This window comes from Ascidiella aspersa, chromosome 1 (genome assembly GCF_963924565.1).
Source record: "Ascidiella aspersa chromosome 1, kaAscAspe10.2, whole genome shotgun sequence".
Taxonomy (NCBI): Eukaryota; Metazoa; Chordata; class Ascidiacea; order Phlebobranchia; family Ascidiidae; genus Ascidiella; species Ascidiella aspersa.
Genome location: NC_139447.1, coordinates 37,962,736 through 37,981,104, shown reverse-complemented (window position 1 = coordinate 37,981,104; position 18,369 = coordinate 37,962,736). Strand labels below are relative to the sequence as shown.

The 18,369-nt window shown below is 35.0% G+C and overlaps 1 protein-coding gene across 1 annotated transcript; it reads left to right on the top strand.

Moving 5' to 3' along the window:
- The first annotated feature begins 223 nt into the window (after positions 1–223).
- LOC146170386 (calcium-activated chloride channel regulator 1-like) lies at positions 224–16,825 on the top strand. Its single transcript, XM_083388646.1, has 19 exons — positions 224–385; positions 1,653–1,790; positions 2,390–2,540; positions 3,775–3,889; positions 4,700–4,865; positions 5,733–5,981; positions 6,663–6,887; positions 7,311–7,421; positions 7,497–7,688; positions 9,022–9,312; positions 9,587–9,754; positions 10,848–10,950; positions 11,991–12,070; positions 12,630–12,726; positions 12,963–13,089; positions 13,497–13,639; positions 13,914–14,097; positions 14,802–15,013; positions 16,560–16,825. Exons 1-19 carry the CDS (start codon positions 224–226, stop codon positions 16,823–16,825), a joined length of 3,180 nt encoding a protein of 1,059 aa, XP_083244772.1.
- The last annotated feature ends 1,544 nt before the right edge of the window (positions 16,826–18,369 follow it).

The following is an 18,369-nucleotide window of genomic DNA, read 5'->3' as shown; positions in this document are numbered from 1 at the left end:
AATACAAGAGGGACAGGGGCATTTCCTTTTTATTGCACCATATTGCTCGGTATTTTGTCATGAGCGAAATATTTGTCACTCAAAAAATAGAGCGCTACGCAAGAAAAGCGTGAAAAATATAGCTTAAATAATGTGCATTTCTCCTAATTTTTAGTAGAAAGTTTTACTTCGAATAATTTAAAAAAAATCTGTCAATAGAGTTTGAGAGAGTTTGCAATTAAAGATGAAGGGCAAACTGAAGTGCCTTGCATTATTCTTGATGTACGTTTCCACGTGCTCAGCACTATTCAGCAAAGTTACGTTGGTCGACAACGCTTACACCGGATTAGTGATCGCTATTAATCCGGAAGTCCCTGAAGATCCGGAACTTATCGATTCTATAAAGGTATGTTTTGAACATGATATGTTCCTTAGAATCTAAAGGTAACTTATAACATAAAGGTGTTGTCTTAACGCTTCTGACAAACAAAAAACTATTTTTCCACAAACCTGTAGATATGCGCTATAATAGTTCAAACGATTTCACACGAAGCTTAGATGGGAGCATGTCGAGAAACAGTCATAGCACCGTTGCCTGCTGCATTCTGTTGTAAACCTAGACTGTGAAGTGCGAACCCACCACCCCCGTCCTTACCGAAATCGTCGCTCTAGCAATGGAGCTGTTGTAGCCACCCTGTTTAAACAAAAAATCATGAACAAATATCTGACTGGTGTTCCTAGAAACTAAAAATGCTTTGCAGAACATGTTTTGCGAATATAACTTAAACCAGCGTGGTCCAACTGCAGGCTCGTGTGCCAAAGTTGGCCCGCGAGTTTAGCTTTTTTGGCCCGCGAACTGATAGTCAGCTTTGGTTCAATCTGGCAATATCACTTCAATTTCTGTGTTTTTTAATTTTTTGTACCCTAACTGAACAAAGGTACACATTCCATAAAGTTAGTATATATGCCCCAGACTATGTATAATTTGCCAGCAATAAGCCTAAGAATCGCAATTTAAAAACATTGGCCCGCAAGATAAAATAAACCTTGTTTTGGCCCGCGATGAAAAGAAGTTGGACCACCCTGACTTAAACCATAAGCAAACGAAAAAGTAGGAAACGGGGAATAAAATATACAGGGATATATTTACTATTTCATTAAAATTTTATAAATCAGTGTAAACGAGATAGATTTTTTTTTTTTTTTTTTTACAAAATAGGATTTAACTTTTTTAAGCAGAAAAAAATAGTTACTATTACTGGTTTACAAAAAAAAAAGCTCAAACGTGATTTTGAAGAGTTTAATAACTGCACAAATTGTTCGTGCATTTTGGGAAAATTGTAAGAAATACTGTTAAAACTTTTACTTTAAAACGCCTCAAATCAACTGCTTTCTTTTAAAACAAAAGTGCCAGTTTTATGTTTTCTTTTTGCAAGCAAATAATAATGTAAAACCGAGTATTCATCCATCAGTTTAATATAAACAATCGTAAGCAAAGTATTCAAAATATGGCTAGCAGACTTGTAACACAAATCATAAATAAACTAGGTTTTTTCTCCTTTTTTCATTAAGTAAATTAGGTGTAGGTAGCACTAGTACAGCATTTTTCATGAACATAATAATGTTACTTGTAGTTCAGTTGACGTTTGTTAATAATGTTATTTGTAATTTAGTCGATGTTTGTTGAAGCAAGTGACATACTTTGGGTTGCCACCCACACGAGGGCTTACTTTGGTGACGTCACAATACTCGTGCCGAAAACATGGAACAGCGGAATTTACGGAGTCGCGCGCGGACAAGTTTACGACAACGTAAGATGCTTTAACACACATTTAATATTTACTTATGGCTCCACTTTCGTTTTAATTTAATTATTTTTTGTTGTATAACTAAGTATTTTTTTTTTTTTAATTTAGATCAATATGTGATAGTATTTTTGTTTACTGCATAAAACATTGTTATGCCATGGAATGAGATTTTTGTTTTAAATTGAAGCATGTGCTTGAATAATGTTTTTCAAGCAATACTTAAATGTAACTAATGGGTTCTAAAAGAACAGTCCGTGGGCCACTTGACGGTATGCGGACTAGTTTATGGTCCATGAAAGCCTAATTGAAATATTGGTAAAGATTGAAAACACAAGATAATTAATTAGGCGGCTTATTCTTGAATGTATTTAAAATAATCAATTTCAATTTTAGGGGTTCTAAAAATAGCAAGTTTCTTTAAGATTTGTTGTTTAATAATGTATTTTTTTTATTCTAATCATGGTTCAAGGTTATTTAAATGTTTTTTGCTATTGCTATTAACAGATAATAATATTTGATTTTATTTTACTTGAGTCTTAAATGAACTTAAATAAATTTTCTTATGAAATGTTTTAAATGTATTCATTGGATAACTTTTGCAGGCCGATGTGATAATAGCTGACACCAACCCAGAATACGGGGAAACCCCTTACACGCTACAGTACGGGCAGTGTGGCGAGCCTGGAAGTTACATTCATCTTACTCCACAATATCTCAAAGATGAAACCTTCGTCAACGACTTTGGGCCAAGAGGTGAGAAATAAACACAAGTACATTTTGACGATGGTTGCTCGTAACTCTTATGTGTAAACATTAAAGTATTCTATCTACTTCTGTATGGGTCTTGATATTCATTTTAGGTCGAACGACACACTTGAGACATTATTATAATAATTGCTTAAAACCTTCACAAGATAGCACCTTTATTTATGTATGGGCTTTGTTATTTATTCTACGTCCAATTACAACCTTCAGCCATTATTTTCAGATATATTCGAAGCGTTACCAAAATGCTACTTAGTTCTTTGTAAGGTTTGCGAAGCAATAATAAAGAATATCTCGCACTATTGAATTATAGGGTTACTCTATTTTTTTTATTTTTTATTTTTACTCTATTTTTCGTCAGACTAATAATGTGCTATAAGAATGTTGGTGGCCGATAGCTGATAAGGTTCAACCACCTTGTGCAAACATTAATGTATTTGACCTACTTCAGTATGAACGTATGACGTCAAATTCCATTAGAAAACGTTCAAAATGATTCCTATTTCTGTATGGGCTTTGTTATTCATTCTACGTCCAACTTTAACGCTTTGATTCGTTCTTAATTCGATTTCAACATAATGAAGAAAAGATGGTTTCAGTCGGTGTAGTCAGAATAGCCAATGCGCGATAAGAATGTTGGTCGCCGATAGCAGATAAGGTTTACCCACCCGACGCAATGTACAAACATTAAATGTTTGACCTATTGTACTTCTGTTTGGGCTATGCTATTCATTCTACGTCTAACGACATGCTTCAACCATTATCATAAGATTTATTTGAAACCTTTACAAAATGATAACTAGTTCTGCATATGCTTTGCTGTTTATTCTTAACTCCAACTATTACCTTAAAATTAATTCAATTTTTTTTTTGAACAGAAAATAATAATATTTAAAATGTTTTCATTAAAAATAAATTTTAACACTTTTTTGGTTAAGTGCGTATTATTTTATAGCAGACTGGCGTTATTTGGGGAAGTTCTAAAATTCCCTCAATTACAAATAGACACACCTTAAATTATTTAATGAGAAATGTTTTTTTGTCTATTGAACATTGTGACCACAATTTAAATCTGACCAACACAGTAGTTAGTCAGTAGTTATAACTTTGGATTTGCTATTCATTTGCGTCCAACTACAACCTCCAGTCATCATGCTTCAAAGGGTTACTCTTATTGTTTGCCATAACATACTGTATGCTACAATTTTTTATACGATTTCAGGCAAGGTGTTTGTCCACGAGTGGGCGCATCTTCGTTGGGGAGTCTACGATGAATCTCCAAAAGAAGGTTATGACGCGTTTTATTACGACAGCTATCAAAACGTTCAAGCAACAAGGTTGGTTTCACTAAGCACCGGTTAATGGCTTTAACGGTTTTGACTTAAAGTAAACCATACATACTTAATAAAATAATATATTTCAAATATTCCTAATAGGGATGTCCAACTAGGTGTTTTATCCCCATACCAGTGTTTTCGGAAGTGCACAAACATGTTATTTCTGAGTTATTATGCAATTGTTTTGCGATGGGTAATTTATAATTAGTTTTATTGTTAATGTGGTATCTTCTAAAATGTTTACCTTCAGAACAATAGTCACCACAACATTTTAACTGTTCTTTATCGTCATTGAGGGATTATACCGCGTGCCGGATTAATTAACTCTTCGGGCCGTAGCTTGGTGACCTCTTCCTACCCATTCTTCTTTCTTAGAAAACGCCATGTTAGATCGCAAACCATTTCTGAAATGCTTTAATTCATTTAGCACCTGATTGGTACCGCAACACTAACAGGGCTGCGGATTCCGTTTAAAACAACCCTACTCCTTGGTCCCGAGACCGAGCCCGACTTCATTCAAATTAACAGACTTCCTAGGGGTTTCAACGATTGCATCCTATCCCACCTTTACAATTTACAGCTTGTGGCATTATATATTTTGAATTAAGTTTTTTTGTTGCGTATGCGGGCGTAGGACTCGGGTCTCGAGTACTCATGAACATCCCTAGTGGGGTCCCATGCCCGACTATTGAGTACTGATAATACTCTTGGTACGGGTATCTGTTTCGATCCGATTTTAGCGGACATCCCTAGTTCACAGGTCATTTTCCTAGAGTGTAAAAATACTAAATGTTGTTTATTTATTTCAAGGTGCCCAATTGGCTTAACCGGGCAAAGGTTTGTTGTTGAAAATGGTCAAGAACGGCCGTGCAAGGATAATCCACAAACGGGCTTGCCAGAGGATGGTTGTGTGTTTTATCCACATTACGATCAAAGCATCAACTCATCTCTAATGTCGCACCATTTCCACAAAGACGTGAGTTCATGTTAAAATCAAGGCTGCTGAGTTGGCTTAAAATAACCCGGGAACAAATCCAGCCAAATTCTGTAGGCCAGGCTTAAGCCCTGCGTCTCAAGCTTTAAAAGTCTTTAAACCAAGGTTGGTAACACTGAACTTAAACAATGGTTTTGCAAAAATATGATCTAACATGACTTCGAGGGACTCCAGCCATAAGACCGAGATAAGAACAACATTACCGTCGGAGTAAAACAGTTCAGAATAAGACTATCATAGGCTGTTAGTCGTAATACCGCCTAAATAAGAAGTCATAAATACGTCGGAATAAGACCTAAGTAAATGACCAGAATCAGGCATATAGAACAATTTACTTAACCCCAAAGCCAAAGTACATCACTAACTCCCCTAATAATTTTAACCCTAACCAAACTTCCTACCCCTACCACTACCCGAATTCATTACGTATTTCAGACGATTTTAGATATTTTATGACCGATACGGTCTCTGGAAAAATTGCACTTCTGTTTTTACAGCAGATAAATAACACTAAGACGCAATAGTTGAGGCCTTAATTTTTTTGTCGCGGTCACCAAAGTAAAATCTATAGGGTCTTACCGGAATCAGTCTGGCCAGGATTATAAAGCAAGGCCAGGCTACACGAAAACTAACATGTGATGAGATTCGAACTTACGACCTCAGCCACACCGGGACCGCCGCTCTACCAACTGAGCTACATAGGCTCAGAGGGGGGAACGCCGAAAAACAACCATAGGAGTATTTGTGCTGCATCCTGTTCGTACACACAACCTCAATTAAAGGGGATCAACAGCCTGTGTTGTCAGTTGTATTTATACATCTAACAGACAGATATGTAAACAATTGCAGGTAATCCACTTCTGCGACGACTCATTAGACACAAACGGCCACAACAGTGAGGCACCGAACGAACACAACCGACTTTGCGAGCGCAAGAGCACTTGGGCTGTGATTACAGAGTCGCCTGACTTCGCTGGTGGAGCGAACCAACCAAGTCCTAACCTACAACCTCCAGCCACAAACATAAACGTGGTTAAAGCCGTCGAGTTTTCCAAGTTTGTTCTTGTTCTGGATACTTCAGGAAGCATGGGTTCTGGGGTAGGTGCTAACTGTCTTTAGAATATTGCTTTTACATTCATAGATCACCAAATGTACTGCTCGGTAAGTTTAGCTTAAAAATGAATGCCGGAGACAAAAAGGTCGAGTAAATCGACACCATCTTGATAAAGACGTTATGATTCGATACGTTCTTGTATCATCATCAGTTAATGTGATTAAAATATATTCAAGCCTTAAGATAATACAAGTGCGTACGGAAATGTATGTGTTAAAATAACGTCGGTTTATTCGACCAATTTGTCTTGAAATCTAGTAAAACAATGTAAAGAAATAATCTATTGCGTAGAACTGTGTCACAAAATGCATTTGAATAAGCTTCTAGTTAGTTTTGATCTCAACAATATTTTGTCACAGTTTACTTAAGTATTTCCCAACCTTTTTTAGTCACGGCCAATTTTTGAAACGTCATCAACATCAAGTGTTTTTCACACTGACCCTAAACTATATAGGTCTGCAAAAAATCTCACTATAACTACGATAGCGAAACTTACAAGGTTTTTTTTTGATTTTTTTTTCTTGACCGCTGCGCCAGGGAACGTTGCCAGGTGCGCCATTGGAAAAAAATATTTGAAAATACAAAATGGCCAAGTGCCTTACCCGTGGATCCGCCCCTGACTAATGGTTTATTTAGTCTAATTAGTTGTTTTTTGACGCGCACAGCCTACAAGCAGACTCGAAGAAATGCAAACTGCAGCGAGTTTATTCGTCAGTCAATTTCTTCCTGACGGAACTAAAGTTGGGATTGTGAAATTCGACAGCAAAGCGTACAATCTGTTTGATTTATTCTTAATTGATGGAAACAGAGATGATATGGTGAATACCATAAGCGGTCTAACATCTGGTGGTGGAACATGTATTGGGTGTGGAATTAGAAACGGAATACAGGTATTTCAAAGATTTTAAAATGAACCAGAAGTTTCCCTAAATATTGCAGTTTATAATGAATTTCTAAGCCAAAAAGTTTGAGTAACTCGTTATCATCTTGAAAAAGGCTTTTCTCTACGAAATGGTATCATCATGACCCTCTATGATAAGCAACCAGTTAGTAAATAATTGTTTAATTGCGATCTTAAACATAATGTTAAAACAAATCTTACTAAAACAACTTTTTTAATTTAAATGGTTTTCTTAACGTTTTTACATCTTTACACACTTAGGATTTGCCATTTCTTTTCACGCTTCACCTTTACATACGACACCGACAATGTTTAATTTACTAGAATCAATAATACTATTTTTCCATTTTTGTATCTTTTTAATACATTTATCTCTTTAAGTTGATTGTTTGGCAACTAACTGTGTAATCAGATTCTGGAGCAAGATGGAATAGCGGCTGGTGGTCATTTAATTGTGTTGTCAGATGGAGAGGAAAATGAAAGTCCCAGAGTGTCTCAGATGGCAACCGAAGTACTTACTAAGGTTGCTGATCAATAAATGAGAATAAAAATTATTAAATTATCGTATGGTAATTTATACGACGGGTTAAATGTTCAGGAAATAACTGTCGACACGATATTCTTCGGAGGTCAAACCAACATCGCCATCAATCAAGATCTTCAGGAGTTGTGTGAAGATAGTGGAGGAGTTTGGTTCTTTAATGAGGACCTTGATCTTATAGCTCTTATGGAAAGCTTTAAAAATTTGGCAAATACTGGTGATGGAGATGTGTACAATGAAGTTTTCCAGGTGAATTTTATCAATTAAATTTATATAACGCAGGGCTGCGGAGTTGATTAAAAATTACCCGAGTAAGAATCAGGCTAAAAAAATGAACCTGAATCCGACTTCTGCCAAATGTAAGATTTCGTCTTGAATGTGGCTCCGATTCTATAGCCTGTATTTCACCATTTTACGACTAAATTAAGGTGGATATTCAGCAAACCACTCATAGAGGTGTCATATACTTGATCCACTCACAATACGTGGTTGGCAAATATTCTTCCATGTGCTATTCCACGTTTACATTTTAAAGTTGGTGACCTTATCAGTTTTGGAAATCGATAATGCGCATGCTCATGTCAGACTCAAGAATCGAGTGCTGAGCTGACTTCAGCAAAATAAACCGACTTCGTCAAGTCCAAAGTCCATATCTGACTACGACTCCGCCGCCCTGATATAGAGTTAGCATGGAGAAAAAAAATAAAGGATGCTTAAAAAAGTAGTGGTTGTTACGCCCCCGCCGCGACCTGTGCACTGGGGCCTGGCCCCTGACCCCATACAGTTGCCCGGCGGGTCGCAACCGCGCGAGTTCTTGTTGTTTGCAAAGGTTTCTGGTCAGATATGCTACCTGTCATAACCACAACTAAAATTCCAATCAAAAGTATATTGTTACAACGAATTAAAACGTTATCAAATAGCATTAGTTAACGTTATTTTCAAGTTAATGTGAGGCAGACAGCCACCGCCTATTGCAGCGACTGTCGGCTAAAACTTCGCAAAAGACTTCTCTAGAGAAAAGCTCAAAGCCGCTAAGAAACGACATGTATATAGCCAATACGTAGGAAGAAAAAGAACACGAAAGTTACGTCATATTTGGCCAATAAGACTGGCCGGCACTCTGAAACATGGCTAGGCATTACAGCGGCCATTCTAAGGCCAATTTGCAGCGGGAGTCAGACGCCAGCGAAACAAGTGGCTTGTTTTGCAGAACGTGAGAAAACCACCCGCAAGACTGACATTTATAGATTACGAGATTAAAGGTTACATGTCAAGTTTGAAACGAGGTGAACTAAAGCAGAACAACTTAGGAATTTTACACACAACAATACGGAAAACTTTAACTGAAAACATATTTGGCAAACGAAAGCTGAAACGCGTAATCTAAAACCCTATTTATCACATCGTAAAATCACTTAATGAACTCTAAGATTTGGCTTATGGCAATTAATCAATTTGGGTACCGGACTCTTATTTCGTTAACCGGACATAAATACAGATTTATAAAGTAGTGAAAAATAGTTCATTAATTTTACTGTTTCTTGCTCAATATAGTTGCTTTAAATAACTGTTTGCTTTGCAGTTGTACAGCAATTCCTTTTCGCTTCCATCTGCCTTTATTGAAACCAACGACAACAATTTACTCGCTGCTACAAACCCCACAACAGCAGTAAACACGGTTTATATTGATTCAACGATTGGCAACAACACTGTATTTACCTTCACTTGGTCACAAGGCGATCCTCCTTACATTACGTTGTCTGAACCTGACGGAGCGATGTATTGCTCAGAAGCAAGCCTAGATTGCGATATATTGGCTGATGTTGACTCTAGTTTAAGGTTGATGACGTTTACAATAGAGGGAATTGCAAAGGTATAACACTGCTGGTTTCTTTGCAATATTTTATTCATACATAGGTATATCGGGAACTAATGCGCTATTATTACTCAGATTGCTGTGGGACTTTTAGTTATATCTTATAAATCAGTTAATTTATAAGATGAATAGAAAAGATGCATTTCGTCTATAATGGCTTTATATAGTTTTTCTTAAAATAATTCAAAGTTAAAATAAATTTATTTTCATAATATGTTATCAGATGAAAACTAAAACTGGTAACTTAAATTTTTCATCGTTTACTTTTCAGATAGGCAGTTGGCAATTTCAGGTTCACGCCACTCAAACTTTTTCACAAAAGGTTGACGTCATAGTGACGTCAATGGCGTCAGATCGTGACGTCAAACCAATTGTTGTTGAATCAGGAATGTCGGAAATTGACGCGAAAAATCTGGAGCCCATCGTTGTTTATGGAAAGGTTTGAATCAATTCAGTTTTGTTTAGTACATTGGTATTAATATTGCTGAAATAATGCCTTTTCGAATTTCTTTTTTTGTCAATTTTTTGTTATGCTTTTTAGGGAAAAAGCCTTATTATAATTTAAACCTGTAGAAAATGTCAATTTTTAAACTCAAATGTCAGTTTTAGGTCTAATTTTCAGGAGTTGTTTTGCAGTCCCAAAAATATTGTTTTGTCTAATTTGGTTTCAATTTCTGAAAACTACTGGTCGCCGGTCACTAATCAAAGTGTGTGTGTACCAAAATGATAGTAAACTATTATCGCGAAAACAAAAAAGTATTCAGCGGGTATATATGTTTAACGCAAATTCCCCGTTTGGTGAACTTTGAAACCAAAAACGGATTTCTCGTCAGCAGCTGGTTTAAAGTATGTAACCAACTTGTAGCCTGTGTAAATAATCACCCACACAGTGATAGCTGAGTACCATGGTTGACGTTTAGTGCAATGTGGCATGTTTGCTGACGGAGAGAATGCACAAAGGCTGATCCACCAATTTGTGTTCACCATCTTTGCCACTTATTTATTAGCAAGATTTAAACTGTTGCTATTCCAGGCATTGCATACAACGGTGTATCTTTGTAGAATCCAAAATCCTTCGCAGCATGTTTCTGCTTTGAAATAAACGAAACAAAGCAAACTTATAAGCGACATTAATAGGTTGTATATAAACTGCCCTGACAGAAATCCATGTTTGCTTTATGTCTGTATGAACTAATCGATGGATGCCGTTTTAGTAAACATTACAACAATCATTTAAAATATTGTACTACAAAGACTAAGTTTGATTTATTCTTGAATTAATTATTTTAAAATTAAACAAAAACATATTTTTTAAGTTTATATATGCCATGGTTAATAACCTAAAACAATATTAATTCTATCTTAACCGAGTTTAATTTGTCAAATATTCTAAATTTAAAAGAGTTATATTAAATTTGTGTGCATCTAGTCAAACTTTCGTGTATATGTTTGTTTTGAACGCTTAACATATGTACATATTTACTTGTGTAAAACTTTTATTATTTATTAAGCGACAACCTTTTACAACGCAGGTAACACAGGGACATACCCCGGTTCTAGGAGCTGATGTTATGGCGACAATAACTTTGCCGAGTGGAACAAAAACCGAACTGGAACTTTTCGATACAGGCGCAGGTGAGTTTAACAAGAGCTACAAATAGAGATTTAATAGAGTTTTTAAGATGACAGAAATATAAAATACGTTAGATTAGGAATAACTGGGTGCGCATCCAATATACGTTGCATATGTTGTACGACACTAATATAGGTGCAATTTAAAAAATTAAAAAAATATTATATAGGAACACTAAACACGGATCTGTTCATAATCTTTTTTTAATTCATTCTTTTAATGATTCGCGTTTATCTTAACCTCATTTTACCGCACTGAAGATGGCATAAGCACTTGCCGAAACGTATGCAAATAAAATATTGAATCTTTTATCATTTATTTGGGCACTCTTTTTCTACTGCAGATTATATACATATTATATATATTTGCGGAAGAGCAATTTTGTATTCGTATATGTTTCACAGTAATCGTATTTATGCGCATTGATAAACATAACTTTTAGTCAAAAATTGCAAACAGAAACAGCAAGCACCATAGTATAGCACGTGCTATCAAATTATGGTTGAATACTTGTGCTTATTTTATTACGTTTTACCTTATACAGGGTGCGGCAGAAAAACTACCACATTTTAAATTGTTACTTTACCAAAACTGTAGCATTCTGACAGGAGGTTGAATTGAAATTTTGCAGCAAAGGACTTACCATTTGTGTTTTAGGATTTAGTTTTTGTAAGTAAATAATGTACTGTGCAAATTTTAAAGTTTTGTATGTGTGTGTAAAATGGCCTGAACTGGCAAGCACAGTGCATTTATTGTGGAAGATATCGTTAAAAATGGGGAATCTGTTACTCAAGGGCGCCATCTACAGAATGTAATCTTTAAAACATAGATAGATCAAATGGTAACCTTTTGACTTTGAGATGAGACAATAAATGTTGCGATTGCTTATACATTTTGTTTCTTTTTCCTAGTTTGAAATGATGGTAGGTTTTTCTGCTTCACCCTGTACATTATCAGAAACATACAGAACGCTCAAATGGTGAAAAATCCGAATATATTCATATGGATTTTGATCTTGTTAATTTCTATCGTTTTAACGCAGCACCTGACGTGAGAAAAGACGACGGAGTTTATTCCCGGTACTTCACAACATTCGTTCAGACTGGAAGATACGCTGTTCAGGTGAGAAGAATAAAACTTACTTTTGTTCTATTCATTGTATGTTTTCATACATATTACAGTGATGCTAATACTGTTTGGCTTACCTCAACGTGATTAAAATTGGCGACCTTGTAAGATATTTAAAGAAAAATAAATAGGCCTATATATGACTATGTGTCTCTCATTTCTAGTCGAATGATTAATTGTATTCTGCTAGCTGTTCAGGTGAAATGGAAAAAAAAAGTTTTTGTGTGTTCTTCTGATATCTTTCACTAATTAAAATCTGTTATATTATAATAATTTAAAGAAAAAATATCGTTATAGGATATTAATCTCAAATGTGCAATGAGTTTTAACAGATTTGTCTTAGGGTAAATTGCCCTTATTGTATTTGTTGGAGTCTTAATCGATATCGACTTAAAAAAGCTTTCAAATAAATCTAAACTCATTTTCACCAACTACAATATGCTACCAACTTATGCATAGTCTTTCTAATTCATTCTACATCCAATTGCAACATCCATACATTATGCTGCAACTTAACACACCTAATATTCAATTACTTTTTTTTTCTCGTTAGGTCAAGGTCACAGGCATCGGCAATCAAACCGTGTTATCGACTCACAAATATAAAAAATCATCTGCAGCTTACAATCCTGGCTACATAAACAGCGACGGTGAGAAAAAAACTAATGATTGGCTGAATAGCATTGCATTTAGGTTTAAAATAAATAATTAAGCCTAAGGGTTACACTATTTTACCTATGATATTAAACGCATTTAGTACATTTGTCTACTTAGAAAAACTCACAGCTACATAGACTAAAAACATATATCTTAGTGTAGCTTTCCTAACTAGAAGTCAATACGCACTTACTACGTGTGTATTTTTAAAAACTCTATATGTTCACAGGTACAATTAACGTGAATCCAAAGGGACCTACTTTACCCGGTCTTAACAGTGGTGAGAATGGGGTGAGCACATCAGACCTTGATCCTTTCACTAGGGTCGTTTCGCCAGGAGGATTTTCTTATGAAGGGTAAGACACCTAAGACAAACTGAATTTTTAGGGATATAGTCTTCATGACTTCCATCTAAAGCGAATTTTGGCCTAAATGGCTTCGTTTTCCGTCCAAGAATACGCCCGCAAAAGGATTGAATGGGTTCTTTTCTTTGAGATTTAGATCTGAACATTTTTTGTCCACAGTTGAGCTGTGCACTAAACATGTTTATTTCAATAATTTGGCCGTGTGTTACTGAAATGCAATATAACAATTAAACACCAATAACAATAGATAGAAACTGCTTTTCAGATTTGTTGAAGACATGTCGGCCCATCAGTTTTTGTTGCACAAAACACCTTAACCTTATGTCTTCACATTATTTTCTCTTAATATTTCCGCTCATATACCTTTATTTTACTTTTTTGTCATTTGTTTCACCCAGAGCTGTGGTTGATCCTTCTGTAGATGTCCTTCCTCCAGGAAAAGTGATTGATCTTGTTGCCAAGCAACTTGACGTCACTGATCTTTCAAGAGGAGTCAGACTCACATTTTCCGCTCCAGGAGACGATTACGATGTTGGCAAAGGTAACATACTTTGAATTTGAATTTTCGGTGGATTTTACGGCCTATAAACATGTAAAAATTACGTGAATGGCTTACAATAAAACTGTTAACATTCCTAAAAATAAATATGACAATACTCCTTAAAACAAGATTTGTAAAACTTTCTAGCTAATAATCTTTGTTATGATACTTTCCGGGAAATTCTTTTTATATTTTTCTGCTTTAAATTTGGCGTTATATTTTTTCATTCTATTTAAATCTTGCCTTACTATATTTATTGATATTGTATCGGCAGCCGAAGCCTACGAGATCCGCTACAGCTATGATGGAGCAAAAGAGTTGTCAGATTACTTTGAATCCGGCATCCTTGTGACCAAAGACATGTTGATTGAAGGAGATATTCACAATCCTGCAGAAGCTGGAATTGAGGAAAACCTAGTGGTTTCATTGATCAAAATTCCTGACCAGGACAGTATAAGGTAAATGAATATATTAAAAATAGGTTACATACTATCTATACCAGGGGTTCTTAAACTTTTTTTACCGGGGACCCCTAAAAAATGTTTTTGCTTCCCGCGAATCACCATTGGCAGAAATTTTTTAAAAATTTCGTCACAAATTTACGTCAAAATTCAAATAGACTTTCAGAAATATACTGACGACTCAAGTAAAACGCACTCTAAATACAGTTAGTGCTAAAACGTTTTTTTAACTAAACTATTTCCTTTGAAAAATTGATTACTTAAGTATCTCCAGATATTTCAATTTGGCCTTCATGGACCCCCTGAAATTAGTTGATGGACCCCAGTTAAAGAACCCATGATCTATACTGTACATTTTTTTATCATATATTAATTTAACCACATTTATTTCATAGTTGTTTTTCGATATGCTTCCCTCAGCCTGCGTAGCTCGTGGTAGAAAAACATTACGGTGGTTGTGAGTTCGAATCTCACCACAGGCTAGTTAGACGAACAGTATGCAGCAAACAACAGTGTTTCTTGACCTGTGCCCTTCTGAGCCTGTGTAGCCCGAAGTAGGAAGTTCGAATCTCACCACACGCTACTTTTTTGTGTATCAAGGCCTTGAACTATTTCCTTGATTGGTCAAGGGATCTTCTCACGAAGGCTTTCGGTGTTTAAATATATTAATGTTATACAGTGAAACCACCTTTTTGTTCCAGCATCTGGTTTGCATTGCGAGCATATGATGACGCTGTACAATCCAGTCCTACCTCCAACATTGCAATGATGAACGTGTTTATTGTACCTTATTCTACTACAGTAGCAGCTACAACAACTGCAACTACAAAAAGTACCACAACAACAGCTAAGACAACGACAGCCGAAACCCCAAAACCCGTAGACGATGACACAATTTTATCGCAGCTGGAAGGTAAATTTCGAATTTGAATCTCATTATTAAATATTCCAACATAAATAAACGAACAACATTCCTTATCCTTGTAAGACGTTCCCGAAGAGCCACAAATCGAGCTATTTTACAAATTGCTGCATGAGGCACCAGCGGTGTTTTACGGATTTTCGTAAAATTTTAATTTTGGCGCTTAATTATGTATCACTTAATTAAGGAATTTCGTTTTTTTAATTTTAACAAAGTTTGACATGTTTGTTATTTTCCTGATACTTTTTACACGGCGTATAAGATTTGATTTTTCTGTATAACTACTGTTTACAATTTGCAGTGCGACTTTTCGTAATTTAATAACCCATACAAAACTAACCGTTTTGTAGCCCACGCCTTACGCAATTTTTGTGTTATATTTTCAGAATTAGAAGAGCAGCTGTGGATTTTTCAAATTGTAACCTTAGTACTTTCAGCCGTTTGCATCGTTTTAGGTAAGGACATCTTTTATACATTTCCAATTTAGTCTTAACTGAAAAAATTAAACCGATTTCAGATGAGCAATTTTTTTATATTTGAAACCAAAACATTGGTAAAATGAACTACAAAATATTTTTTTTACTTAACAACTTGGTTTTCGGTAAGGATAGAGTTTTGCAAATTTTAATATTTATGAACTGTAGATTTTTAAAAGTTAAAGATCGGTGGATCTTGAAATTAAATGTTAAATTTAAATAGGTGAATGTCAGAACCAAATGGAAGAACATCGACATCATCTTAATAAAAAAATTTCAAGCCACATTATAGATCCGTGCAAACCTACCCAGAAGATCTGTCTGAAAAACTGCAAAGCAGTGCCTTTCGTGCTTACATCAGTATACAACACCATTCGAACGAACACCAAAACAGTTTGCAGCCACTTAAATCGTTATAAGTGGAAAACAGAACGCGTCTGCAAACAGGCATAATATGCTTTACTATGTGGGTGGAAACAAAGTGTGTGAAAATAGGGCGTAGAAAAACGTCTAAAGAATTGGGTGGAAGTTATAAGAGGATGATGGCTGTTTTCAGTTTTTTTAGCTGTTTATAATTGTAGGTCATCGTCTAAAAAACGTTACAAACGAACATCTGAGATTATTGCGCAACGTAGGGAAGAAATAACTGAAATATTAGTGGTGGGATGCCCTGGTAAATTAAAGAACATTTTTTTACCTTGGTTCTTTACCGCCGGCTTGCTTTTAGTATTGCATGCAGATATTCTTTAGAAATTCCTGTCTCGGTCAAAGCTATTTATTACTTCTAGTCAAAGTAAGGGATCATTAGTCTAGAATTATTTTGAGTAAGAGACTGATGATGACTTCTTTGATGCGAAATATATTTCTCTTATCAATGATTAGAACTTGTAAATAAATTACTTTGACCAAGACAGGAAAGTCTTAAAATATTTGCTCCCATTTGAAGCCATGGTCGTCATTTACGTGTAAGAGCGAGAAGTTTTCAATTTTACAGTTAGTTTGCATGTAAATAAATTATTCAATTTTTACTCGTCATAACTATTTTGTCTTGTTCTTTGTAGTTTGTGCACTGATCGGAACTCTTGTGAGCAACTGTCGTTTGGCCAAACAGCGCAAAAAGTATCTTTCCAAGATGAACGAGAATGTGGAGCTGAGCCCAAAAAGTTCAGAAAGCAACTCCGGTACCCGTAATAGGCTTCCTTTTGGGGCATGGCCTTCTGCCGTTCTGCCAAACGGGTCAAACGGGCCAAACGGGCCAAACGGGCCAAACGGGCCAAACGGGCCAAACGGGCCAAACGGGCATGAAAACCGGAGTTATAACCGATGATAGACATTTCTTAGGAGTTTTTGTAATTCAAAACCCTTTTTTTGTGATTCCCAAATTAATAACTTCTGATAAAGGTGGCTTGAAAACCTAATCGCTTTTCAAGGTAAAGCATCCCACAATTTGACTAGATACTTACACACTGAATTTAAATCGAGGCTTTTTACTGAAGATAAACTAATCAGTTTTAATGATTCAAGTTCATTTGTCTATTTTAATATCTTCTAATAATGGTTGCTTGAATGAACTGGTGATTTTGTTTTGTTACCCAGTGCAATATAAGGTTTCATAGATTATTAATTGCTATATTGTAAAAATTCTTTGTTAAAATATTTAATTTTATCGATTTTAAAAACTTCGTTGTTACCTAAAATTAGTTTTAATTTTTTTTTTTTGCTTTGCGGAATAAAAAAAAACGCAATAATTTTGTTGATAAACTAGTGCAATATAAGGCTCCATAGATTATTATGTACTACATTGTAAAAATTATTTTTTGAAAGATTTAATTTTATCGATTTAAAAACTTCGTTGCTACCTAAAATTAGTTTTAATTTTCTACTTTATTTTGCTCTACTTTAAATGTTACTGCTTAAACTGTTGTTAGTTTTGCAAATATATTACCTATAATTGAGTACACTATGCACGGATCTGCAATTTGGATTATTAATGAATTGTTAAGCCAGAAAGTCGAGTAGATCGATATCAACTTGATTAAAACGTGTTTTTCAGTTTATAATACAAATGCTTATCATTCGATCACATTGATGTCGTTTAAGCTATATTAACTAATTGTAAATTAAATTTAATCATTGCATTAGTTTTGTTATTGCAGAAAATAAACAACAAACTAGAACATTTCTGCCTTTCTTCAAGGAGTTTGTATTTGTGTTGGTCAGAAATTAAACTTTACCTGCTTTATGTAGGCTACTTAGTAACTCCCAGTGTTGTAATGACTTAGTCACTCAAGTGCACTTTAACTGTTTTTAAATGACTTTACTTGACTTAAGTTTTTGAAAAAATCCCTTGCCTTGTGTTGGGTCTTTTAGATAAATGTATTGAGTTAAAACTAAGTGTTTTTATTTAATGGTTTATTATAAAATTCAGTTATTTAACTTTTACACGTAAAACGTTTAGATTGCTAGTTTTTTTTGACATTTTTTTGTTTGAATTATTGCTCATAATAGTTTTATATACTTACTCTTAGCGTTTTAATTAAAAAATTTTTTTTACATATCTTTTAAACGTTTAAAACTAATGAATTGTGTTATCCTAATTTTTCTACATAAACCAATTTCCTTGCTTTATGATGTTGCGTGTTTGTTATCTTTTAGCTGAGTTATTGCTCATCTATTGAGGGCGTTTATCAATTTTTGTATTTGACAAGTACTTCGCCTGAGTTGACTTGCTATCATTATGACTTGAATTGATTTAAAAAAGACTTTTAAATTAGGATATTTTACAGATGACCTGACTTGGACTTAAATACTTTACGAATGACTTGACTGGGACTTAAGTCATACAACACCAAGTCCATGGCATTCCCAGGA